General features: G+C 35.1%; 3 protein-coding genes and 1 long non-coding RNA gene across 5 annotated transcripts; 2 read left to right on the forward strand and 2 right to left on the reverse strand.

Moving 5' to 3' along the window:
- Positions 1–589: 589 nt before the first annotated feature.
- Positions 590–18,721, forward strand: LOC124441854 (lysine-specific histone demethylase 1A-like). 2 transcript variants are annotated; one of them, XM_046992315.1, is made up of 16 exons: positions 590–931; positions 4,859–5,030; positions 5,297–5,430; positions 6,777–6,855; positions 8,281–8,376; positions 9,073–9,179; positions 9,733–9,814; positions 10,654–10,748; positions 11,706–11,939; positions 12,111–12,184; positions 12,514–12,574; positions 13,310–13,383; positions 13,642–13,886; positions 14,793–14,986; positions 17,411–17,653; positions 18,206–18,721. In XM_046992315.1, the coding sequence occupies exons 1-16, from the start codon at positions 728–730 to the stop codon at positions 18,497–18,499; spliced, it is 2,388 nt and encodes a 795-aa protein (XP_046848271.1). In that variant the 5' UTR covers positions 590–727; the 3' UTR covers positions 18,500–18,721. The 2 variants fall into 2 exon arrangements, with proteins under 2 accessions (XP_046848271.1, XP_046848273.1); XM_046992317.1 differs by lacking the exon at positions 590–931 and adding an exon at positions 1,556–1,692.
- LOC124441855 lies at positions 14,482–18,326 on the reverse strand. Its single transcript, XR_006947016.1, has 3 exons — positions 18,181–18,326; positions 17,405–18,096; positions 14,482–14,933 (listed from the first exon to the last, which is right to left on the reverse strand). It is a non-coding gene; the product is annotated as an uncharacterized LOC124441855 (long non-coding RNA).
- A 1,215-nt stretch (positions 18,722–19,936) lies between the features above and the next one.
- Positions 19,937–22,672, reverse strand: LOC124441098 (dnaJ homolog subfamily B member 1-like). The gene is made up of 2 exons (XM_046991530.1): positions 22,248–22,672; positions 19,937–21,387 (listed from the first exon to the last, which is right to left on the reverse strand). The coding sequence occupies exons 1-2, from the start codon at positions 22,615–22,617 to the stop codon at positions 20,705–20,707; spliced, it is 1,053 nt and encodes a 350-aa protein (XP_046847486.1). The 5' UTR covers positions 22,618–22,672; the 3' UTR covers positions 19,937–20,704.
- A 200-nt stretch (positions 22,673–22,872) lies between these two features.
- LOC124441100 lies at positions 22,873–24,021 on the forward strand. Its single transcript, XM_046991531.1, has one exon. It carries the CDS (start codon positions 23,263–23,265, stop codon positions 23,842–23,844), a length of 582 nt encoding a protein of 193 aa, XP_046847487.1. The 5' UTR covers positions 22,873–23,262; the 3' UTR covers positions 23,845–24,021.
- Positions 24,022–25,645: the final 1,624 nt, after the last annotated feature.

The raw sequence follows: 25,645 nt of genomic DNA on the forward strand, positions 1-25,645 counted from the left end.
CGAAATTTCATTCTATTTGTAGTTTCTTGTCTAAAATGAATTTGCCAAAAATCATCAGTCCTAAATTCTATGTACATCACAGCTACTTAACATGATAAGGAAGTGCGAAAGTAGAAAAATTAGAGTGTCCAACTAAATGGTTGCTTGTATGCAATCACATTAAGGAAGAACAGGATTTAGATTGAAACATCCTGCTATGAAAAAGTTTTACAAGGTGCCACAAACAGTAGCAACTGGTTTTCTCAAATATGATAAGTCAATAGAGCTTTGTAGTTTCACGAAAGGTAACTCAACATACGATATTATTTGATGAATCATTATACAAAGATTAAATCGATTGTTTTCAAATGCTCATTATGCCAAGAACTGTGAAGAAGCGGTAAACATTAGTTCACATCGACTTATTAGCTATAACACGAACAACCAACAAAATTACAAACACAGACGAATTTTTCTGTAGAAGCAGCGTACGTTGCTGTTGTGAATAATTAATTGGTGTTCCTCAGAAGAATAAGGACGCGTCGTTATTGGCGAAACGCGGTCACGTGAATCATAAATGAATTGTTTGTTAGACCACCTGGTAATATCTCAGCGTTTGCTCGTTGCGTAGTGAAAAGGTTTAAAACATTCATTTCAGTGAAGATTTCTGGTTTTACCATCGGAACTTGTTGAAACTAGCAGTGTTCAAACCAAGTTCAAATTACTTGTAGACCATTTGGATTTAATAATGTCTAGTTCGTTTGGTGCTACGAACTACATGAAAGCTAGCAATAGTGAATTTATCAAGTCTTCATTACCACATCATCGGGAAGACGCCATGATACATTCAAGCTCTTCCGTATCTAGTTACGGCTATCCAAACACGAACAAAGGAGAGAAACATCTCATGACCGATTTAAATCGGCGAACTAGTCAACGTAAACGTGCCAAAGTATGTATATTCAACCTTTTTAGTTTAGCCTGTAAAATATGGTTAAGATAGCGCAGCGACCGATATGAAATTTTGAGCTCTCTTCACACACATCACAACCTTCTTCTTGCGAAATTTACATTTTTTCACACCACAGACGGTTAAAAAGGTAAATTACAAAATCGAGGCCGACCATGAATTTATAAGTTCAGTTGAATACATCGTCCAAATTTATGTACAAACAGACCGAAGTTGCATTTTAAATGCAAGTCATTTTCAAAAGTTAAATAGATGGCGTGAAAGTCTCGCGAGAATTGGGCATTTTTCACCCTTAATGATATAAATTCTGCCCTTGAGGAGGTCAAACGAGTGAGTGCCTGCTTGATTATTCGTGGTAATTCCAGCAATATTATCGATGATATGTAATTGATAATTTGACCAGCCGGATCGTTTCCCAAAAGCTGTTTGTCGTCTATAATCAAATGAAATATTTTTTGCAACTTTGTTTTGTCATAACAACGTGCCAGCACTTCGACATTGCAAAATGTGAAAGTGGGTAGCATTAAGATAAAATATGCTTAGCAAATGCGGAATAATTTAAGTTATTTTTACATAAATGTCCCCCATTGTTTAAGTCAACCGGTACTATTTGCCATGTGCTGTCAACAATGGCTCTTGTTAAATCTTACTAATTCGGGGCGGTCAAGCAGATCGCGTTTTTGGTTTAAATTCTACGAGTTTTGAATACACAAAAGATCAAAATGAAGAGAATCATAAACTCAGTAAGATATTACAGCTTTTTCGTCTTATATTATCTTTTAGTATCTTTTACTGTAAATAAAGAACACTTTGTTATGTCATCTGCATCGCTGCATTTAATATGGCGACATATGCATCGTAAATAAAAGTTCTAATATATAACAAAGCGCGTCAGAGTTAAAAATTTTCGAAATACAGTACGTCCCATGGGATTAATTATTATACGTAATATTTTTTTGTATTCCGCGCGGGATTTCTTTGGAATTTTTAAGAAAGATGACTGCTTCAGCGATTGGCAATTTAAATTTAAAGTTGTACCTCGTTTGTTCGTTTTAATTTGAGAATTTGAAATACAAGGCGAACTCTGGTTGAAGTAATATAAGACGAGCATTATATTAAAGCTTCCCTTTCATCAGCTCTTTAAATGTTTAATGTTTTGAATGGAGAAGGATTGTAGCGTTTATCTGTTAGGTAAATTTAACACACGTATGTAGAGTCAATTCGAATTTATTTCAAGTGTTCTTCAATCAAAAGAATTGAGAATAAACGTGGACTAGTTCTCATACTACGCACTGTAGCATTTTAGACTATTTTGCTGTTTTTAATGAAGAATCTTTGTGATTAAAATGAAACAACGATTTGAAAACTATGGAGGACTTAGTTTGTTTACTTATAGCTGGCAGGCAGATGTATCCCATGAAATATTAAGCATTTTTGGTAGTGTGGTGTTAGCTAAAAGCAATCGACCTAATCTGCCTGGCAGAAAAACGTAAACAAGTAAGTTCACAGACTAAGTCATCTTTATGGCAAATAATGTTTTTGCTTATTTTTTAATCAGGTGTGTGTATGCATGTGTGTACTCATCCTATTGTAAATATAGCACTAGGATTATATTCATTTCTTCAGAAATCTATTATTTTCACAGTAAGTGAAATGAGTGAATTAATAGATAAAAATTTTCCTACTAGGACTAAATAAATAGGCTCTAAAATGTTAATTTTCCGGTCCACTATTTAGTCATGAATTTGCATTACCATGTTGTTCGCATGGTGATAAAATGTAACACAAGTAATAGTGTGGGTTAAATATGTATCTCCATGATGGGAAACTTTAAAGTAAAACACTTTAAGCCCTTAATTTCATGAAAATGTAAATGAATTTCTCAAACACACTGATTGACACACATGCTGAACTATGAAGATAAACTTAAAGTTTGTGACATGTGCTTTTAGCTGTACAATCCTTTACACCATTAATGCTTAGTATTGATATTTCAACATTATGACCACATCCAATGTGATTTCTACCAAATGTTTCATTTGGAAATTTTTTGACTGCTATTCCAATTCATCATATAACTGAATTGCAGTTTACTTGTTGTGCGAGACTTTCCTATTGCTGCTCTGGGCTGATAAATCTTGTCTTGATAATTCTTGAAAATTTCATCACCGATGAATATGGCATAATTCAGGCATTTATTGAAGTTAATTGTTTCTAAGCATTAAGTGTTTTTAAGTGTTTTCTAGCCCCTAATACAAATTCACACTCTGGGGGTGAGGAGGGACAGCATTTATAAGATATGAAGCATTTATTTGATAGATGCATATTTATGAGATCATTTACAGTACAATATTTAGCTCATTGCATTTGGACATGATTTTTAATACCTCCCTCCCACCTTATAAATCAGTTTTAATCAATTCAAGTTTATAATTTAAATTTTCAAATTTCATTTCAAATTATTAATTGTTAAGTTACTTGTAAGCAGATTGGCCAGCTAGCTCTATTTTCTAAAGTTTTAGTGATTTAATAAATGAACTTTAGTGCTCAAATTTTGCCAAGTATAATAATATCCAAGCTTTAACTTTGACTTGAAAAGGTCAGAATCTGTCTTTTAATCATAAAAATACCATGATCTTGCTTAAATTTTGCTATTTGCAGAACTCTCAATCAAAAGTTAACATGTTTATGTCATTGAAAAATTAACTATCTGTTGAGAAACTATGCATTATAGTTCATGTATTGTTTTAAGTGATAGAGAAGGTTCTAGGTTTGCATAAGCTTCCTGCACTTTTCTTTTGCTTTTCATTACCTCAAGTCAGGCAAGCTTCATGATGTCTTTCTTTCATCAGATTTTTTTCCAAGTTTTTTTTTACATCTACAGTAGGGTAAATATTATGATCCTAAGTTGTTAGGTCTTTTTAGGTTGCAATATATATGTGCTGATTTATCATAAAGTTCATTTTGTCATATCAAAGTGTGATTATAAGGTGATTAATAACTGCCATACAAATCAAGAATAAAATTGCAGTACTGAGCTTTGTGAAGAATGGCATGCACTTTTTTTAAGATTGCATAATAAGTATTCAATGAATTATTTTCATTAGAAATTTAAACTAAATAGTAATGTTAAGTTATACTGAACATATGTTTATGCCTTTGAATTCATCTCTTGTGATGGATGTTAACTTTATGTCAACAAGTGTCTGTCTTTCTAGCTCCCAATTTCTCTTGTTTCTTCTGATAAAATACTTCTTATACATGCCTATTATATATAGTGCCTAAATGTTATCTTTAATTTTTTTATTGGAAGTTTTATTTTAAGATACCAGATAGACGAATATGTAGTTTTAACACATTTTCCAGCCACTGCAGTGGTAACACACAAAATATCAAATTACCAACCACATTTTTTTTACTACATTCTTGGTTTTCGCAGTTAATTTTCCTGATTTTACAAATTTGCTCTATTAGAAACAATTGCTGGAGAGATCAACGAGAGATTAATAGCCCCTCCAACACAATGAGGTCATACATGCCAGTGTTTAACTAGATTTAGTGTGATAACTTGGACTCTCCCACCCGCTTTGTATAATTCCAAAGCTCAGAACAGGGAGGGGTTGTTTTTATTTGATTGGTTAAAAAGATTGCATATATAGTCACATTGCTCTGCATTCTCGGCTGCACTGATTTCGTTGTATGCACTACTGACAACCCGACTCGGCTCACCCCAAGCAAGTCTGATTTCTTTTTTTTCAATGTAAATGTCATCTCTTTATATTAAATTATTTCATGAGAAATACTATATTGTCAGTAAGTGAATACAAGATACCTAGTTAGCACAGCAGGAGTAAATAAGCAGACAGGTTGCTCACATCTTCAATAGTGTTCATTGTTATTATTTTCTAGGTTGAATACTCTGAAGTGGATGAAAAGTTGGCAAAACTGACAGATGATGAACAGTCTGACTCAGAGCTTCTTAAGGATAATGGTGTGGAGTTTGATCGACAAAATTCAAAACAATCTGAGAAGGACATGATGGAAAATGATGATGATGAAGATGATGATGACTTACCTACAGGTGAGTGAGGATTCAACATTTCACATGTACAAGTTTATGTGGACATGTAGAGTCAAACCAAATGTTTGTGTGTGCAAATTGTACACAGAGAATTGCTAATATTCTTTTAAGAGAATGGGGGCGTACATGCCAGTAATTTGCCTTCAAGCTGATCTAATCCACAATCACATCCATGTGCATATTTCAATTTTTGTATCAGATTGTGTGAGCTACATTGTGATTTTAACTCTGCAGTTTTTCATTTTATTGTTTTCACCTCATTCTAGGCCTTGAGGGTGCTGCCTTTCAAAGTCGTTTGCCGTATGACAAAATGACAACCCAGGAAAGCAATTACTTTCGGGATATTTCAGATGGTCAACCAAATGTTCAGAGGCAGTTTCTTTATGTCAGAAACAGACTGGTATGGCAATAAAATCACATGTCAGGGCGTAGTTTCTGGGGGTTGGAGTGGGTTAAGTACCCCCAAAATTCTGTAGCATACCTCCCCCAATGAAAAATGATAAAACGTACTGTACACAAGTATCATAACAGTATGAAATCGAAGAGTAAAACTATGAAATCGAAGGCTAATGAAATCGAAGAGTAAAACAAAAATAGTCAAATAAAAGGCAATTACCTACAGTGTTTCCACAACGTACAATCAAGATTTCCTTTATTCTGCACTAAAATTCCTTGAATTTCCTTGAAATTTTGAATTAGGATGTAATTACCTTAACATTTCCTTGATTTCCAAAACGTATTTGTTTGTGGTATTTACCATATGTTTGCATCACTATTAGGCATGTTTTCCTGCGAAAATTACAATCGCAAAGCTTGCAGTGGGGCAGCTCATTTTACTATTGAAGTCAGTCCTTGAATTTCGGATGGTCTGCGAAGAATTTCAAAAATTTTGCTCGTATTTCTTTTTTGGGTTGGATTTGTTTACAAGATCAAAATCTTCATTTTACACGATTCACTAAAAGATTGAGAGACACTAACGTAGAAACACTGGTTATAGCCATAAAAAGCAAACATAGAAAGGGTAACCTGTTTTAAAATTATGCCTTTATGCTTATTATCGCCGTGGTATGTATTTTGCCAGATTGGGAAGTTAAAATTATTCTGCACTTCTCTCGAAAGTCTCAGTGATATCATAACACAATTTCAAACAAAAGTGTTTTCTGTTATTTTCACCGAACTATGTTATTTCTTATTTGTCCAATCGGGAAGTTATATTTATTCTGCAATTCACTCAATCAAATTTTCATTAACGGTTGATAAACTGCATATGGGCTGTTTTATATAAAGTAAATGGTTTGAACCCGGGAGTATCGTTATATGTTTGTAAATGATGATCGTCCAGGTTAATAAAGTCCTGAGAAGGACTGTTTTTGTTGTTGTTGACTGACGTTTCGACAACCTTAGCGGTAGTCATCTTCAGAGTCATTTTGGGCTCACACCTTGGTTCACTCATAGATTCACTCAAACAGTTCACTTAAGGTTCACAATAACCTGAGGCTCTTGCAACTTTAGCTAGAATAAAGATGCAACCCCATTGAAATAGCTTCAACCCTCCTGTCAAATAAGCGTTGATGTGCCACTGATCACATGTATTGTGTAGAATGCACTACGTCATTAAACAGCCTTGTAACAAAGGAAATTTTGGTAGCTGATGAAGTTAGCCCATAATATATAACTATTACTGCACACTAACGGACAATTCTTCCAGAATATTTGTTAAAATTCCTTTGAATGTTATTCTTATAGCTTCAACTGTGGTTGGCTAACCCAAAACAGCAATTAATCATAGAGCAGGCCATACGGGAAATGGACCCTCAGCAAAAAGGTAGAAGATAAAATGTCTATTTATATTCTAATAATTCAAACGACACCAAAATGTCTTTTTACAAAAATTTGTGATAAAATATGCAACAATATAATAACATTTCACAGGAGCAAATTTATTTTGGTATTATATGTTCGTATCAGATGCGTACTACAGAAAGACTTTCCAATTTAAACAAAATGCGGGTTCAAACTAATTGGAAGATCTTTACTGTACCAGACACGGTAATCCGGATAGTAATATTTGAAAAGGAATTGTTCTTGAAGGATAAGTCTTAAATTGTGCTGAAGCGATGGTGTCTTTATTTGACTAACTGCGTTCATGTCATACCGATGCTAAGGAACCTTATAGACAGTTTTATGTCTTGATTATATATGGTAAATTTTACACATGATTAATGAATTCAAGTCGTTATTCTTTTTTTTATCGAATGAATTGATAACTTTCTCTCTCTATCCCAGAAGTCAATTTACAAGTGCTTGTTTGCGTATTTACTTTAATGCAATTTACTTGCCGTCATTTAGTTGGTATATTCCATATTAATTTTGATTTGATGTGAAAAAAGCATTCTCTTTAATACGGTCTAAACTCAGCTTTACTAATTTTAATGATATCAATTAAGAATTTATGTTATATAGAATTTGTGTTGTAGACTAGTATAAACAGCAGTTTTAGCCTCACATATTAAGTTACGTAGTTTAGAGCAATAACCTAGCTACCTTAAAATCATGTCGGCGTCCACAGCTATTTTAAAAATTTTGATAGCAAATACAGTTTCATTGGCTTCGTCTGTAGCTGTTTACAAAAGTGCTCCTGCCTGTGTGAAAATAAAATGAAATATTTGAATGTGGCGGTCAACGGAAATATAACTAGATATATCTCCAATATAACTAGATATAACTCTGGCCTCCTAACCTCGATTGTTAAACTTGCTATTTTCCTTTTTGCATTTTACTTTACCATATTTGAAGACTCATTTATCAAGGAAAATGCATATTTGTCACACTGTCGTTGATTAACCATTTCCCTTCATAATCGTCATGTGTGACCACAGTACTTGTGGTCATCGCAACCAGTGAACTGTAATATTAACTGGAACGCTTAATCCACTAATGGGGCTAGAAGCCATTTTGAAGCCAGCTTTGATGCCATTTTATATGCATTTTTAGATATATTACCTAATTTGGTGAGATAAAACGTATCATGGCTATTTGTGCTACTGTATTTTATGTATATCGTTGTTAATAACATCATGGAGCTTCTAAAAACGCAGAAAAAGTAGTATCATTATTGGCTTCACAGATTGCGGTGCATTTATCGTTCCAGTTAATATTACATTTCACTGATCGCAACTTACGTCTTTACTATGATGTTCCTGAAATGCACTCAAGCCTTATTTATTAAAAATGAATTTCTTTTATGTAGTTGAAAGCAAGCTTGTACATCGAGTTTTCGCGTTTTTGGAGCGATATGGTTCGATTAATTTTGGAGTATACAAGCAGTTAAAACCTCATCCAAAAAGTAAGTGAAGAGTAGAGTGGTAAAAAAAGAGTGCGTATCAGGAGGGTGGTTGAGGGTGTGGCCAAGCCATTATTAGGAGGAAGGGCTGGGGGGAATTTTGCCGTATGTCCCAACCTAAAAGGAGCTTCACATTTTGAGAAAAGAATTCAAATTGCGAAAATCGGTTGTTTTTGACATTCATAACAGGTTGCACATAGTCCATGCAGTTGCAAAAGTTTTAAATCGTGACGTCACAGGAAAAGGAAAATATTTGCCACGTCCTCTACGTTTTCTTTTTCCGATGTTGATGTAACATCCCCATTTCGTTAAATACCTGTAAAGTGCAATGCACAAACGGATAAAGGACGGGGGAAGTTCTTTAGGCCTCAATTGTGGGCTTTTTTCTATCAAATATAGGCACTATAAATGTCCAAATGTCAACTCCTGACAATAGTTGTTGCTACCAGAATGTCTACAATGGAGAATTGTAGCTTATTTGGCTGAGGATTTGGGTAGATTTGCCGTTCGATAACTTTCAAAATCCACCCTAAGGATTTGTTTAGATTTTCGTTTGGATAACTTTCACAATTAACACTTTAAATTTTGTGTAAAATGTTCTTCAATCAACATCTGCCATATTTTCATAGCAGGCTCTTTTCGATTAAAATCATACAAAGGCCAACGACTCATTCTAAGTTAAATGATTGTATTTTTCAGTTACCAATTCACCCAAGATTCTCGTGGTTGGTGCAGGCATATCTGGTCTGACTGCTGCCAGGCAGTTGCAGTCATTTGGTTTTAACGTCACTATGATAGAATCCAGGGTATGTTGTTTTTTGTTGTTTTTTGTTTTGTTTTGTTTTGGCCGCATGCACTTTTGAATTTCCACAATTTATAGATGGTACATTGTGTGACTTTGTATCTTGCTTGCGTTTTACGTTAAGCTTATATTCTTGAACGCGTGCGATCACGAGGGTTCAGATTATCTGTTGAACAAATATTAAGGCGTATTTCGTGATTGTCATTCATAACGGCAAAGAAATAATCTTTTAATGTGTTGTAATGCTCTCAAATCTCAGGTAAAAATGTATTGCTCTTTATTACTGTTTTTAAAATTTAATGCAATTTGGCGGAATTTGACAACTTGCGCCTCGAAATATCTCAGCAAAAGAAACTTTTTGTAAAAAATAAAAGCTATTTTTATTGTAAGACAGCACAAAAGCATTCAAAATATGCAATAAAAAAATTCTTTGCCATTCTCTTGTAGATCTCAGTAAATGCGCAATAATGCCTCGTTTGAACCTTTGCTGGTCTTGTCGAACATTTCATTGTCACAGATTGTATGCGCTAAATATTTTACACATCATTGTTTTGCAGGAAAGAGTTGGTGGTCGAGTGGCGACGTTTCGTAAAGGACAATACATCGCTGATCTTGGTGCAATGGTGTTAACTGGACTGGGTAAGAATTTACACAAAAAGTGTGGCTTCATCATATATGGTTTGTTTTAGAGCAAGAGGCTATGCAGAAAATATCTTTTCTCACTATTTACTGATGAATAATTTACTTGTTGAAGAAATGTTCATGGCGTACGAGGGTTCAGCTAAGAGCTGTTGTTACCCCAAGCAGCTCATTTACACGACAATTTGCGATCAAGAGTTATCAGCATGCCAATGTCAATTTTTCCCACTCTAACTTAGCCAAATAATTAACTAAGTAGACGTTGATTTTTTGAGAGGATGGTGAAGTTGAGTCCTGATATTTTCTCCAATACACTTTGATTTCAACTAAATTTTGATCTGTTGCCTTAGTAACAACAGCTCAAAGCGAAGAATATAAAGACAAGTTGATATAATTTTTCAAAATATCCCTAAATATATTGAACACTTGAGCCCACAACTGCTTCTTTAGTTGCGACTTAGTTTGAAAATTATACTTTAATACTAGCATAATTTTTTCTCGAAATATGGAAAGCAGGCGAATGATCAAAGGCGATGAGTTTTGTTAAAATAATCTCATACGTTGAAGTCTTGTTGTAAATGTACCATTTTCGTTTTGTATTGTACACCTTCCTTTGTGTTGAATAACTAATGCTGAAACTGTGCAATCTGCGTCTTTCGAAATGTGATATAAACAATTTCTGCGTTTGTGTAAAGTTGTTTCATTGACAATTGTTCCTTAATGTCAGCTTTCATTGGGGCTTCTTTTCTTTGGTGACAATTTCGTTGTTAGACATTTTTGCGCCTTCCAAACGGCGTAAAAATGATGTTTAAAAATTCATTTATCTTTTTTCCTTGTAGGTGGAAATCCTCTCACGGTTCTCAGTAGCCAAGTGAACATGGAACTTCATAAAATCAATCAGAGATGTCCTCTCTTCGAGACAAATGGACGAAACGTAAGGAAGTTTGAGCATTAGGTTTAAGTTGGGGATGTCCCGGATCTGTCAACCGAATTCGGGTATCTGGTTAAATTCCGTTATCTGGTAAATTTTTCCTGGTTTTTCCGATTTTTTTTACTTTTTCTATTTGCTATCACTATGAGGTACAGTAGCATTGTTTTTTACGTTACGTCATAGCTTTATTTTCGGCTCTTATTGGATAGTAAAAAACGAACAAAGCGTACGTTAATTCAGAACAGCCTTCATGAAACACTTCGAAAAAATATTCATGACAAAGACTTGTAATAACTCCTACCCAGTCCCCCGCTGTGAAACTATACTAAATGGTAGTAATTGTATGTTGTTATTGCCATTATCATGGGCGTATAAAGATCGATAATTGGTAGAGGGTCCATATATAATGGTTCATATATAATGGATTTCAAAATAACTTGACCCCGAATATCATGCATTTATAAATATGGACCCCTCCAGTTATCGATCTTCCTACGACCATGGCCACTATCCGATGGTAATACTCGTAGCCAGCAAATTCCAATATAAAATTTTCGATATTACTGTATCATTTACTTTACTCATTCGTGCTAAAGCAACATCAGTGGATTAAAAAGTCACGTGCAGTTGTAAATTTACAATTTTTTTATGTCGCTTACCTTACTACAGTGGCGTAACCAGCCCGCACGTGTGATCGTACTATGTAAATTTTTCTATGTTCACTCACTGTAAAAACAATAGATATGTAAAGAAATGAATAATGATAATGATCCGAAATTTACATAGCATGACCAAATTTGCGGGCTGCCTACTCCACTGCCTTACCAGATGCAGAACACAAGAGAAATGTTCAAAAAAAAGTGTTAGACTTAATATCATGTGCACTGCACCTCGCGTGTCCATAACTCAGCTTTACCTCTAGGTAATGTAAATCTGGAATTGATGTCACAATTATTTCAGGTTCCGAAAGACAAAGACGACATGGTAGAGCAAGAGTTCAATCGTTTACTCGAAGCGACCTCTTATATTACACATCAGTTAGACTTCAATCAGATCGATGGTAAACCGCTGACCCTCGGACAGGCCCTGGAAATGGTCATCAAGTTGCAAGAAAAACAAGTCAAAGAACAGCAAATCATTCATTGCAAGAAAATTTTGGAGATTCAAGAGAAAATGAAATTGGTTTTAGCACAGGTATATGTGACAGCTAAACAGTTGAGAGCTTTGTTTGATATTCAGTGTTATTTAAGTGAGAAGTTGAGGATGGAGGAGGGTTGATTGTTAATGTGAAAGGAGCACCCAAAGAGCAATGGGAGATTGGGTACCATCGTCTGAACTGTGAATTTAAATTTCAATATTTTTCAGATGAAACAGGTGAAAGAAAAACTCGCTGTAACTCATCAAGAATACTTAGAATCCTTAAAAGTTCCCGAACCTAGGTACGCAGCTAGTGTGCATACACAAAACACCAAACATCAGTTCCCGTTTGTGTGACGAAATGTGTTTATGTTAGTTACGTTTCCGATAAGTCTATTTCCACCCCTTTGCCCGTAGTGCAACGCTTGTGTGATATCAGCATACCAAGAAGTTTTTGAAGTTTCGTAGCATCTATACCTAAAAGTGAATTATCAAAATTGTTCCCCGATGAAATGAAGTAATGTTCGATGTCGTAGCCCAACTTTTCTCCCGCTGTGCAAATGTATTGCGATCTATTTAGCGTGGCTAAGTCTGCTGTCTTGCTAATCTCGAGTCTATTCATGTTTAATAGGGACATCGATGCCGAGTTCGAAGTAAGGAGTAAACTCAGAGATATCTGTTATCTATGCAAGGTATTAAAGAGATTATTTATTTAAGTATCTTCTTTCGACTTGTTGCCAAAATAGCGCTTGAATTTGTTCAATACTTGTTAAACCTTTGGTAGACAAAACGACACAAAGACGCATTTACAAGGTATAAAGAACAATGAAGAATGTGTGTCAACCAAGATGCACTTCGCGCTTTTTGTATTTATATTATAACGTTCTGAGCCTGCAGCTCATTGAATTGCTGTACGTTGTTTAGTTTTTCTCAAAATCCACTTATCACAATAATCATAAGTTATTGAATTATTTAAAAACATAGTTTTATAGTAATAATAAACGCTTGTCTTTACAACATAACGAATAATTACTGTAAAGTTGAATATTTATAAAATCTGGCATTTAATCAGCCTAAAGTATGACCGTCATGCCGTCATTAGCACGCAATGGATCTTGGTTGACACAGATTTATATAAGCTGGAAGCGCGCTACAGCCTTTTCCAGTTACAGTAGCCATCGTCATTTAATGTATGTGATGGCTATGACTTTAAAAACGCTTTCGTGAATTCTTATATCTTTGGATCGTCAACGTCATTTCCAGCATTCCACCATCACGCGTTGTTGGAACGACGTTGTATGATCGTACATTGTATTAGGCGAGTGCTATTTCAATTATTTCTTACTGCATTTATTGCAAAATAATGCACGCATTATTATGTTTGTTTGCAGTGAATTGAATAAAGATGTTTGAATTTTTATTTGAAGGAATATGATGCATTGGATGAGGAGCAACATCAACTCGGTGAAAAGTTGATTGAGCTTGAAGATAATCCTCCAAGGTATGAAAATATTCACCATATCGGCTGTTTTAAATCCCCCTGCCTGTGTGATCTGTTGATGGCTCCATGCATTGGTTTAGGGGAGGCTTGTGGATGTTTTGGTGGTATGAGGGTAATGTTGAGCGACTGAAACTAGTCCAGATTGTTGCAATTTCTTCATGCAAACCTTTTTAAATTTTGATTTTTTTTATCTTCCTAGGTTCTTAACTTGTTATTTAATATCTTTCATCATCGACTTACTCTCGTTATCTTTTTTAGTGATGTATACTTATCGTCTCGTGACCGCCAGATTCTTGACTGGCATTTCGCCAATTTGGAGTTTGCTAACGCTGTCCCACTAGAGCACCTCTCGTTGAAACACTGGGATCAGGACGACGATTTTGAATTTAGTGGTAGTCACGTGACTGTACAAAATGGCTACGCTTGCCTTCCCGCAGCTCTCGCCGAAGACCTTGACATTCGTCTCAATACCGCTGTCAAACAGATAAGATACAGTCGAACAGGTTACTATATACTTATGATATAACTTTCAACTGCATAGTAATAAAGTGAAGCTCGACCTCGTGTTCAAAAGACAAGAGCTAATATACGTGAAACAATTATCAATTCTGATAGATTGAGAGCAGTGTAATTTTCAGTAAAGACCAGTGTCAATTTCTTTTTAAAAGTACTTCTGATTGGTCAAACAAAGTCAAAGAAGTATTCAACTGCATCAGCATACGTGACTGACAAACGTCCATGTGTTTTTTTCTAAATTGCATCCGAAACCATGCTACTATACATACAAAGTCTTTTGGTACGAGGCTTAATTATCGCACAATAAATCCTCTGGTGTTTGTTGGTGGAAACATTGACCATAATCAAATAGCAAAAATTTGAACTTTTGAAAACGGTTTATAAGAATTGCCGATTTCTATGCACGTCAAGCATTCGCGTTATCGCCGTATTTAAAGTGTATACAACACGAATTTTGTATTAAATACAAGATTATCGAAAACTGAACGGACTTTGTTTTTAATATCAATCTTTACATGCCCGTACTTCTGGAACTTTTGAAGTTTTTGTGATATGTAAATTGGATGATTCATTTGTTTCTGATTTACATGTGTAATCATGTTTTATTTTGTTGTTTTTTTTGCCATGGTTCTGTTTGAGCTTTATTACAAATTTTCCATTGTTATGAAAACTGACCAGCTACATTTACAGTGAAGCAAGTCATCGTATAATGCAAGCAATAATTACTACGTTGTAACAGAAACATTTAAGTAACTTTTGGAAATCGAACATCCATTTCTAGCTCCAAACTTTATTAAATGCGTATATTTTCACGTACATATAAACTGACCGTTCAAAAATTTATTTGTAAACACACCCTGGCATTTACTTTGATCTTTTGAATTCATATCCAGGTGTCGAAGTCATCACACAAAGCACGACGAAAGCGGCCATTAGCACGACACAGAGTTTTAAGGGTGACGTGGTCTTAATCACGTTACCGTTGGGTGTTTTGAAAGCCATGCCAGAGACTGTTCAATTTCATCCTCCTTTGCCTGAGTGGAAAACAAAAGCAATAGACAGAATGGGATTTGGGAACTTGAATAAAGTAAGGAATTTTACATGGAAGACAAGTTTAAGGGTGTAGCCGATGCTTGTAGCTTCATACTTAGTTTCTGTTAGGGTGTTGCGATATCGGAAAATTGCACTACATCCATATCAAAAAAAAATATAGACTATATCGAATTATGCATATTATCAAACTTATAAAAAGGTCAATACACCCTCAAAACGAATAGAAAATAAAAGAGGTTTATTCACTATGAATTTTGAAAAAGTACACTTAACTTCAGGAATGATTAGTAGACGAGTCGTTTGAAAGAATGTTATATGCAGTGCGGTGTTTGAAATTAAATGAAGATATCTTCATTTAAGACGAGTCGTTTGTGCATGATGTTCGTTTCCTCGCTGTGATCAATGTCGTGTAGATCATACAGTGGTGAGTTTTGACATGGGACATCAAATTGGACGTGTTTCCTGTCTTTGTTTTTATTTTTTCTTACACGAATCACATGAAGGACCGTTTTGGCAATCCTCCCTTTTTTTAAATAATTCCAAAAAGGACCTCATTGATCTGGCAAGTCGTCGTGATAAAACAGTAACAATGAACTTCGATTTTGAAACATTGAAATTTTATTTAATACCTTTGCCGTTATGCACCAACGGTGACAGTCTGCATAATAGTGAACATTCTATCGTTGTGAGTCATCGCACAGCAATTCAATTGCTTAACTGCCCCAGGTCTGTGTGTGTAAGTTGTCATACAACTGGTAATCCTATTGTGATTTTTTCTCACAATTATTGGTTTTTTGAAAAATGTACCGGAAACCACACAGTAAAACTTACGATATTGTTTCGATATTTTGATATTTTCATTAATTTTGATATTTTCGATATTATTGGTATACAAAAAATGGAATATCAAACATCGATATTTTTGAACTTTCAATTTTATCGACTATATCAATATATCTCAACAGCCTAGTTACTGCCGCCCGAAATTAATTGATGGTAACACTGTAGCAATGTAAGGGGCTGATTACATGAGCCCGGGTAGCCGGGATTCAGTCAAGCGTTAAATGATTTTTGCGAATGGAAACGATTCAATACTTATCATCAGATAAATCTTCTCGAGTCATTTTACAATATTCTGTTTTAGTAACTACGCAAAACATTTAAAATTACAACAACTTATTTAGCCTAATTTGAAAATTACAACAGGAATGGCTTGTGGTGCTTAACAAACAGTTGTAATTTTTAACCTTGAAGTTTTGGAACTCTTTCAATCCCTCGAAATCATTTCACGCTACACTGAATCCCAAGGTCATGTAAACAGCCCCTAAGACAATGACCTAGAACCCAATGTACTAGATATCTGACTTCTTCAAAATTCTATAGTTAAGAGTGAGGTAAGGCGCTATCTTGAAAGTTGGTAAAGCGGACGATATTTACGATTATAATTCACTATGTGAGCATTTTCGGCGGTGATTCGTCAACTACCTACAGATAATAGTTTCTACTAATATGGACTCCATTAAAAGCCGGTTTTTAAAAAATCAAAACAATCAAATCAAAACAATTCACCACGGTTTCTAAGAACGATATGCAAAAGCTTTCGAGCAAAAAAGAAGTCGAAAACATCAAAAAGCGACGAAGCGTGTTTTGAACATATTTACAGCATATTTAAACGAGAAGAACTTGAAAAAACCGTTGTTGTTTCAGCGACAAATTAGCGAAGGTTTGCAAATGTTTTACATTTATCATTTTTAATAATATTTCAGTTAGTTGTGGTGAAAGATAAAACAATTATTGAATTCGTTTTTCGCATGATATCTTCGCTTCGGCAGATAACATTGACCTCGGTCTGAACAATTCTTGATATCATGCTCAACCTCATCCATTAATTGCTTATTAAAATCTGCTCTTCCTGATTTAATATACTGTTGCGAAGTGGATAGTCTAGGTTTAATTTTTAAAATGTTTGATAGGATTGGGTTTTTAAACCTTCTTTTACCTTATTTTTCATTTTGAGCTTTGCTTTTTGCCACCTTTCAAGATGGTCGTCCTTGTCTCACTTTAACTCGATAGTTAGACATAAAATCTGAGTTACTGACTAAAGCGAACAACACTAGTATTTCATAGCTTTACAAACGTTACTGTCTAAAAGTCGGTTAGCTTGATTACAGTTAGCAAAATTACTCTTCGTTCTTATTTTGTTCTACATTTTGGTCAGCCTCAATGTTCTTATTAACTTGGTTCTTATGAAAAAAAAAGTGTAGTTTGAAATTCTTTCCTAACTGAAATTACGATATAACTAATGAAAATTTCGGCTACCTTAACAATTGCAATAATTCATTGATAGCAAAAAACTTATTGGTTACAACGTTCGGATCGGGTGAAATGAAACTGGTCGTTCACAGAGTCTGCGAAGTGATCAAAGCTCATTATGTTTTGTATTCATTTTTACCTCTAGGTTGTCCTATGTTTCGATCGTGTGTTCTGGGATCGCTCGACGAACCTCTTTGGTCACGTGGGAAGCACAACAGCTAAGCGTGGTGAGCTATTCTTGTTTTGGAATCTTTACAAGACACCTATATTAATAGCGTTGGTCGCAGGGAAAGCTGCCAACGAGTTAGAAGCAGTTGCCGACGAAATAATTGTGGGACGTTGTGTTGCTGTACTCAAAGGGATATTTGGGAGCGGTAATGTACCCCAGGTGAGGACAATTAATTTTTAACTATGTTCGTGTGGTTGCATCGGAAAGATGCACGTCGACTGTAAACAATCCAGTCTTTAATTTGTACATCATAAATTCATCAAAACAAGCGCAGTTCATCACAATCGAAGAAATCACTTATTTCAACTGAATGATGAGGAAAATAGGATTAATACATGCATAGTGAATAAACAGTACAACTAATATTTTTATACTTGTCGATCACTGAACCTTAACGTAGATTTTTCTCTCGGAGAAGTCTGAAACCGAAAGATTCTACATCAATTTCTTCCAGCCGCACATTTTAAAATGTATGAATTGATTTATTATGGTATGCACACATGGCAGAGGACTCACTTTCCAGAAATAGTGAAATAATAAGAAGGGTGAAAACCTTTCCTCGACTAATTTTCTTAGGATGTTGAGAGTAGACTGCTACATCACTACATGAAGAATGAAGAGTTACAATTAATATAATTGTAAAATTTTCTTTTAGCAGTTTATCATGTACTAGCTATTTCACAAACCTGAATAAAAGAAATTCTTTTTCAGCCTCGTGAGACCGTAGTAACAAGATGGAAATCTGACGAATGGTCTCGAGGTTCCTACTCGTACGTTGCCGCCGGCTCGTCGGGTAACGACTACGACTTGATGGCTTCCCCGGTCGCTAACTCCAGTCCAGGCGCTGGTCTGGGTCCCGCTCAACCTAGGGTATTCTTTGCTGGGGAGCATACAATACGTAACTATCCTGCTACAGTCCACGGTGCTTTGCTCAGCGGTCTCAGGGAAGCAGGGAGAATCGCTGATCAATTTCTGGGCGCCCCTTATAACGCAGGACGCATGTGAACTGAAATATACGTCATGACAACTAGTAGATCATGTACATATGAAACGAAACCAAGAAACATGAGGAAAGGTTATTTTATTTTGGACCGTTTTTCTCTGTCTGTATTTAGTTTTTGGTGTTTCTGAATGTCATAATTGTTTGTGCGTGAGGTATGATTATGTAATGAATTTATATGTACGTAGATTACATGATGGTTGGCGAGTACATGTGACTTTTCTGCACGAGTTGAGGATTGACTTTTTCAATGACATTCATTTTTATTCATTTTCATCTTTAATTTTTATCATCTGACGAAAATCATTTTCATCTACGCAATGACGCAACTTGTCGTACACTAACACGACAATGGCTTCAACCAAATTTCAGTAGACGCTTTTATTTTTAAAAATTATCTTTCATTTCATAAGAAACTCAATAACTTTTCTCGCATTACCTAAGTGCAAACGATTGTCCTGCTTCGTGTTCCAATGCTGGGATAGACTGCATTTGAGCGTATACTAGAGCGTATACAAAAAAATACGTTACATGTTTGTAAATGTAGATCGTCCAGGTTGGTATAGTCCTGAGGACTGTTTTTGTTGTTGTCGAAACGTCAGTCAACAACAATAAAACAGTCCTTCTTAACTATACCAACCTGGACGATCTATATTTACAAACATGTAACGATACTCCCGGGTTCAAACCATTTACTTTAAGAAAATACATGTTCTGGGTTAGGAATAAGGTTAGGGTTATGGCTCGCGCCAGCTGTTTTGTGGACAGCGCAAGATGTGTACGCCAGCGGTGTACGCTAAAACGCAGTACAATGGCGTAGCCGCACAACTGGGGACCTGTGATAAAAATATTACAAGCCCCCCCCCCCTTCGATAACCATATAAAAATGCAATAATTGCCACATTCACATCCGGTATGTTTTCGTGTCTAGCCTTTAAATTTAAATTTTTTATACATAAGTTCATGATGTGCAATTTTTCTTGTGTTAATCCACAGTATGGTGATAATCATCTAATCTGACAGGGGCCTCCTTAGCCCAAGGGAGCCATGGGTTCACTAACCCTGAACCCATTTATGCCACTTCTGCAATAGCCCCCAATTCTGCTTGTCTGCTGCAATCGGGCAATCGTCAATCATAGTTTCGCTTAGTAGTTGTAATGTAACGTTCGTTACAACTGATTTTATTTTTTAGTCAATGAGAAAATATAACTGTTCGAATTAAGTTGTCTCACCCATCATTTTTTTCTCTCAAAATTGTTAAAGACTCCTCCACCAATTTTTTAACAACATTTAGCTGTCTACCTCGGAAAGAGTTTATTCATAGATAAACAAGTAAAATGGATCAAATTTACTCTATGCTTCAAAAAGGTTTCGGCTTAATTTAATTAATTAGAGGAAGTTTGTGTGAAAAATCAAGTAAAAAACCAAGCTAGAAAGAATAGTTTTTTAGTTTATATAAATATACTTTTTATTTAAATCCAAAACTTTTAATAATTATGTTAAATTTACAATATAGATAGTTGACCAAACATGTACTCAAAATGAGCAAAATTTTTTAATTAAACTTAACCTTCCTCAGCCTAAAGTATGACTGTCATGCCGTCATTAGCACGCAATGGATCTCGGTTGACACAGATTTATATAAGCTGGAAGCGCGCTACAGTCAGTGAAGTTGGGCGAATTTGTTTAATTAAACTTAACCTTCCTTAAATGTTTGTAGAATGTTGACTGGAATTTAAAGCCTTTCTGATAAATCTTCATGGCTGTTTTTCAAGGTTGAACAGAAAAATATAGTCATCATTTGAACATAGGTCAACATATATTCAAAGGTCAAGAATTTAAGACCAGGAAAACCACAACATAAATATTACTTAACACTAAATGCCTCTTTTCATATAAAGTGGTTACATATATTAAACTAAAGTGGTCTTAAAAACTTAATTTCATTCAGAAATTTTATCTCATGAAAATGAAACACAAAACTTAAAACTTTCATTTTCTAAAGTGAAATTGTTAAGGTCATCAGCACTTCACTTGCCACTTCTGTTTTTGCCAAATTTATGTCATCCAAATTGCACAATAATCATGCAGTTTTCTAGAATTGCTTGAATACTTCAAAAATATAGGCACTGTTTACATAAACATAATTCCAAAACATATTCACCCTCAACAACTCATGAAAGAACAATCTTCTCCAACATTAAAATATTCTACGGAAGCATTCTTGCCAAAGAATCTCTTTGATTAGGTGTTAAATTATCGGGTATAGAAACTTGAAATGTAACTACCATATCTCCATGTTGATTGGGAGTCTTCGGTAGAGGCAGACCTTTTCCAGACATGCATTTTGTAGAACCTGGTTGCACAACAGATTTCAATTGCCATTTTACTGATGGTCCTTCTAATGTTGGTATTTCAACAGTACATCCAATTAGTGCCTCCCTTAATGATAAATTGCAAGTATACAACAAATTATTGTCAGCATCTCTTGTGAAATGCGAATGAGGTTTGTCTTTTATTACAAATATGATATCTGCAGGAGTCGTATCGGGTTTTTGATCACCCTCACCAGCAAATGTAATTTTGGTGCCTGCTTTCCAACCTTTCTTGATTTCAACTGTCAAAACTTTTTCCTCTTCAAAGGTCATGCCACCTTCTGTGACATTTCTTGTGATTTTCATTCTCTTTGTTGCACCTTTTAGCAAATCTTCAAATGTCACAGGCAGATCTCGATAGATAGGTGGATCCTTGGGTGCTTGCTTGTTTAAAAGATCACCAGAATGCAGGTTCCCAAACATGTTACCTAGTCCACCAAAGCCCGACCGAAAGCCTGACATGTTGGGACTTGTTCCACCAAAACTTTGTGGACCAAATCCACTGGATTTCATCAAATCTAAAGAAATTAATTGTATGAAAGAGCTAAAAAGTATATATGAAAGCTTTTGTGAACACTAGACTACTTTAACTAAATTAAAATTGGTGGAAAGTTTACACTGAAAAAAAATCCAACACAGATAGCCAGTTATCAATGTGTGCAATAGTAAAAAGATGGGAGAACATACATCAGAAACTAAAGTTTCAACCTTAGGTAGTTCCTAACTAGGGCACAAGGCTGAAGTTTGTACATATAAAGTCCCAAGACTAAACATTAGATCATTCTTGATAAACATTGGAGTGTACAAGAATGCAAATAAATCACTTCTAACAACAAAACCAGACTGGAATGGAAAAGCACTCAAGTTTCAACACCACATAGCTCCTGATGAGGGGTGAAGCTAAAATGCTTATTGGGGGAGAGAAGTGAATAGTCATAAATTTACATAGCTCTGCCCTACTGATTTGTTTTGAAAGCGATTGAAAAAGCTCGTAAAGCTACTTACTATGTAGATTGTATGCAAGTAAAAAATATCGTAAGAAATGAAGGAAGATAATCAGAGCATAAACTATTCAATATTCATGCAGAAATTTCAGTTTTCTAATTTCTATAGCAAATAATTGATAACTTTCCTTGTTTACGTTTTTCTCGCAGGCAAAATTGGTCGAAAGAGTTTTAGGACAATACTAGCAACAATGCTTAACCTTCCTTGAGATTAATCTACTTGCCAGAAACTAGGCAAGTCATCTATTTGTGAAACAGTGACAGCACAAGTGCACAACGATTCAATTTATCGTCCAGTAACAATTCCCTGCCTTGGCAAGTATTGTTTCTAATCTAACAAGCCCACAGTTAGTCGATAAAAATTTACACCACACCTGCAAAAGGATCTTCATCACCGAAGAAATCTTTAAATGTTTTGAATGGGTCTCCACTGAAGTCTCCACCAAAGGAAAATGTTGTAGTAAATCCAGGCCCCATGTGCATTCCTTGGGGTCCATTTGATGATCCTCCTGAGGCTGGTTGTCCTTTGAGACCTTCTTCTCCGTACTTATCGTAAATAACTCGTTTATTTTTATCTTTCAATACTTCAAAAGCTTCGGCAATATCCTTAAATTTTTCAGCTGCTTCTGGCGCCTTATTCTTGTCCGGATGGTATTTCAGGGCCATTTTTCGATAACCTTTTTTAATTTCATCGTCGGTGGCAGTACGGGAAACACCGAGTATTTTGTAATAATCTTTCCCCATTGCTGCTCAATTCAATCGCAATTTTTTCGCAAAACTCAACTACAATATGCCTTTTAATTATTCGGAAGAACTGATATAATTACCTCTTGGTCTATTTTTAGAAATCCAGAGAAACGAGAGCCAATAAAGTTTGAGAATGGAAGTGTTCGGACCAATCAGAGCGAACTTCTCTCCATGACGAAAGAACATTGTGCTTCTGCCTTCTAGGTTATTCTTGTGCGAAGTCATTGTAAATAATTGCACAATATAAATTGTAGGAATTGGATTAGTTTTCTCTATTGATGAGTAGCAGGGATTAAGCATGAGCATTAACGTACCTATTTATTACGATGACCAGCCGTTTTACGGTTGGAACGATAGAAGAAGGGCGCCGAATCGTCCACTCTATCAAAACATTGGTCGACGGCAACCGACATATTTCAGTCTATATAACCCATCAGACGTGTTTAGTGAGTATCCGAAAAGCCAACACTACCAAAAACCTCGTTTCGGGGAAAGAAGATTCGGAAAAATGGCAAAATCGCCCATGCAGAAAATTCCTTCAATGACGAGGAAAAGGATCATTTGGGTGATTTGGGTGGCAGTGGATGGGATATTCCGGTGCATTATGTGGGTAAAGAGGAACACGATCATCACATAAATAAAATGCCAAAACGACGATCATCGGACAACGGTAAAAATTTGCAGAAAAGCGGAAAAGTAGGGAAAGTATACGATGATGGTGAAGAAAACGTTATCCAACAATCAAATAAGAAAGAAAAAGAGAACATAAGAATGTTCTCACAAACTTCAAGTACAAACGATAGCAGTACATCAAAAAGTTTTCCTGAAAGTTCAAAAGCAAAAAGGGAAAAGACTTGTGATGAAACAGTTACAGTTGATCCACCAACAAGAGTAACTCCTCGTGTCTCAAGGCAGGTCAGTCATGGTGACCCACCCACTCCTGCAGAAATTAAAATAACTAGAATTAAGTCAATTGTGGAAAGAACTAATGGTTTTGAACCAAAAATTATTGATTTTGCTGACCATACACAAAGTAAGAATTATTTGTATATTAGTGAAACCCTTATGAAAGCACTGCTGGACTTAGATACTGTAGATTCAGAAGGTTTGGATACTGTTCGCAAGTCTCGCAAGGAGGCAGTGGATGCTGTTCAAGCATTGGTAGACAAACTTGAGGAAAAGTTAGAAGAAAATAAGCTAAAATCTGGAGAACAAAGTAGTTGAAGGTTTTTTTATATTTTATTGTAATTTATTGCATATCATTGTCTTACTAAAATATGTAGTTGCTTGCTTGCTTGTCAAATGTGCAGTTCACTGATAACAACATGACTTTGCATTTGTGTTACGTAATATGAAAATGTAGATTTGCAGAAGAAGTTTGATTATATGTAGAGTTAAAAACATTGCCTGTGTTTTATCTTTAATAATTGTGAAATTATGTTTATCTCATTTTGTTTTCCAATGTAAGCTTGGTTTAAATATTACAACCAGCATTCAATTATAGAAAATTATCTCAAATAATGAAAGTTTGCATAGTATACAAAACATTCTGTTGTAGAGCATTAAAAGTGTGGTGCCTTTAAATGCAAAAAAAACTGCACAGCGTTCACCTTAGAAATTGTACGAAAACTCATACAAAATGTTTTCGTCCATGTTCACATTGAGAAAATCAAATATAAGTCATAAATCAAATCTTTATAAACTTGCCCCAAGTGAACTATAATTAAAGATTGGTACTCATAACAGTAGTTAAACCTAATATTTAAGGGAAATAGGAATTCTCTCATATACAAACATCCCAATGTTGAGACATGACGTCATTAAAAGATGCGTCGTGCTCAGTCATCTTTTTATTATGTTGATCATTTATGTGATAATTGAAAATAGTACGACGTAACTCTTCCATTCACAAATGTTCCTACTGAAAAGCCTTACGTCACTAAAGGCTGGGTAATGCTGACTCACGTTATAAGTCATTGCCTTACGTCACAAAAGGCTACGTAATGCTGACTCACGTTATAATTCATTGCCTTACGTCACTAAAGGCTACGTAATGCTGACTCACGTTATAAGTCATTGCCTTACGTCACAAAAGGCTACGTAATGCTGACTCAGGTTATATGTCATTGCTATATTTATCAATTATGTAATGTCTAAAAATAGAGTCCCCACCTCAAAAAAAACGTTTGGCAGAAAAGGACAATCAGGTATTATTCGCTGTTGCCTGGAAAGTTAAATAAAGTAAAATAAAGAAAAATGCTTGATGATCAATACTGTGTATAAAAAGCTTTAACAATCACAAAACAGTTTAAATTTAAAATGTGTGTATGTTATGCAGTAGAATGTACAGAATATAGAATACATAAAACCAGTCTATACATTTGCATTTAAAAATTTAATAGCTTCATTGTTAAAAATACAAGCACTGTTGGTCTTTTAATGAAATACTACACAGTGCAAGTCACTTGCAACACAATCCTCACTTTAGAATCAAGCAAGCACTTGGCTAGCAACTATAAAAAAATCAGAAAATCAATTATAACTTTGCGCGATAAATTTTACAGAACACAAATTGCTTTTAAGCGAAGTTATAAAAACTTAATTTCCCTTTGTCCTTAAGGACTTTTTTTGTTTATAACTAAGAGATTTGCCAATCTTTCTTTTAATAAAGTATATGGTTTGAACCCGGGAGTATCGTTTCATGTTTGTAGATGTAGATCGTCAAAGTTGGTATAGTCCTGAGAAGGACGGTTTTTGTTGTTGTTGACTGACGTTTCGACAACCTTAGCGGTAGTCATCTTCGGAGTCAAATGAGGAGTTAACGTCAGGTTGGCCGTATTTGTTATCTGATTCTTACGTCATTGTATTGTGTGTACAGGAAATGTGTGGGTGTCAATTGTGTATTGTCATTGTGGATTAGTGTGAAGTGTAATGTTTTCAGTTGATCGTTTGTTTGTATTATGAATAAGTCGTTTGTAAGGTGCCTGTAATTGTTGTGATCTGTTCAGGGGGGTTTGTTCCAAGT

Source organism: Xenia sp. Carnegie-2017, unplaced genomic scaffold (assembly GCF_021976095.1).
Source record: "Xenia sp. Carnegie-2017 unplaced genomic scaffold, XeniaSp_v1 HiC_scaffold_20, whole genome shotgun sequence".
Lineage (NCBI taxonomy): Eukaryota > Metazoa > Cnidaria > Anthozoa > Malacalcyonacea > Xeniidae > Xenia > Xenia sp. Carnegie-2017.

Bases quoted from the DNA above. Each gene is read 5' to 3' on its own strand.
- LOC124441854 (XM_046992315.1), top strand. From the start codon at position 728: ATGTCTAGTTCGTTTGGTGCTACGAACTACATGAAAGCTAGCAATAGT. The intron at 5,431-6,776 runs GTATGGCAATAA...TTATTCTTATAG, and splicing joins TTTATGTCAGAAACAGACTG to CTTCAACTGTGGTTGGCTAA. The intron at 12,185-12,513 runs GTACGCAGCTAG...CATGTTTAATAG, and splicing joins TTAAAAGTTCCCGAACCTAG to GGACATCGATGCCGAGTTCG.
- LOC124441098 (XM_046991530.1), bottom strand. From the start codon at position 22,617: ATGGGGAAAGATTATTACAAAATACTCGGTGTTTCCCGTACTGCCACC. The intron at 21,388-22,247 runs GTGTGGTGTAAA...TAATTTCTTTAG, and splicing joins TGATGAAGATCCTTTTGCAG to ATTTGATGAAATCCAGTGGA.
- LOC124441100 (XM_046991531.1), top strand. From the start codon at position 23,263: ATGCCAAAACGACGATCATCGGACAACGGTAAAAATTTGCAGAAAAGC.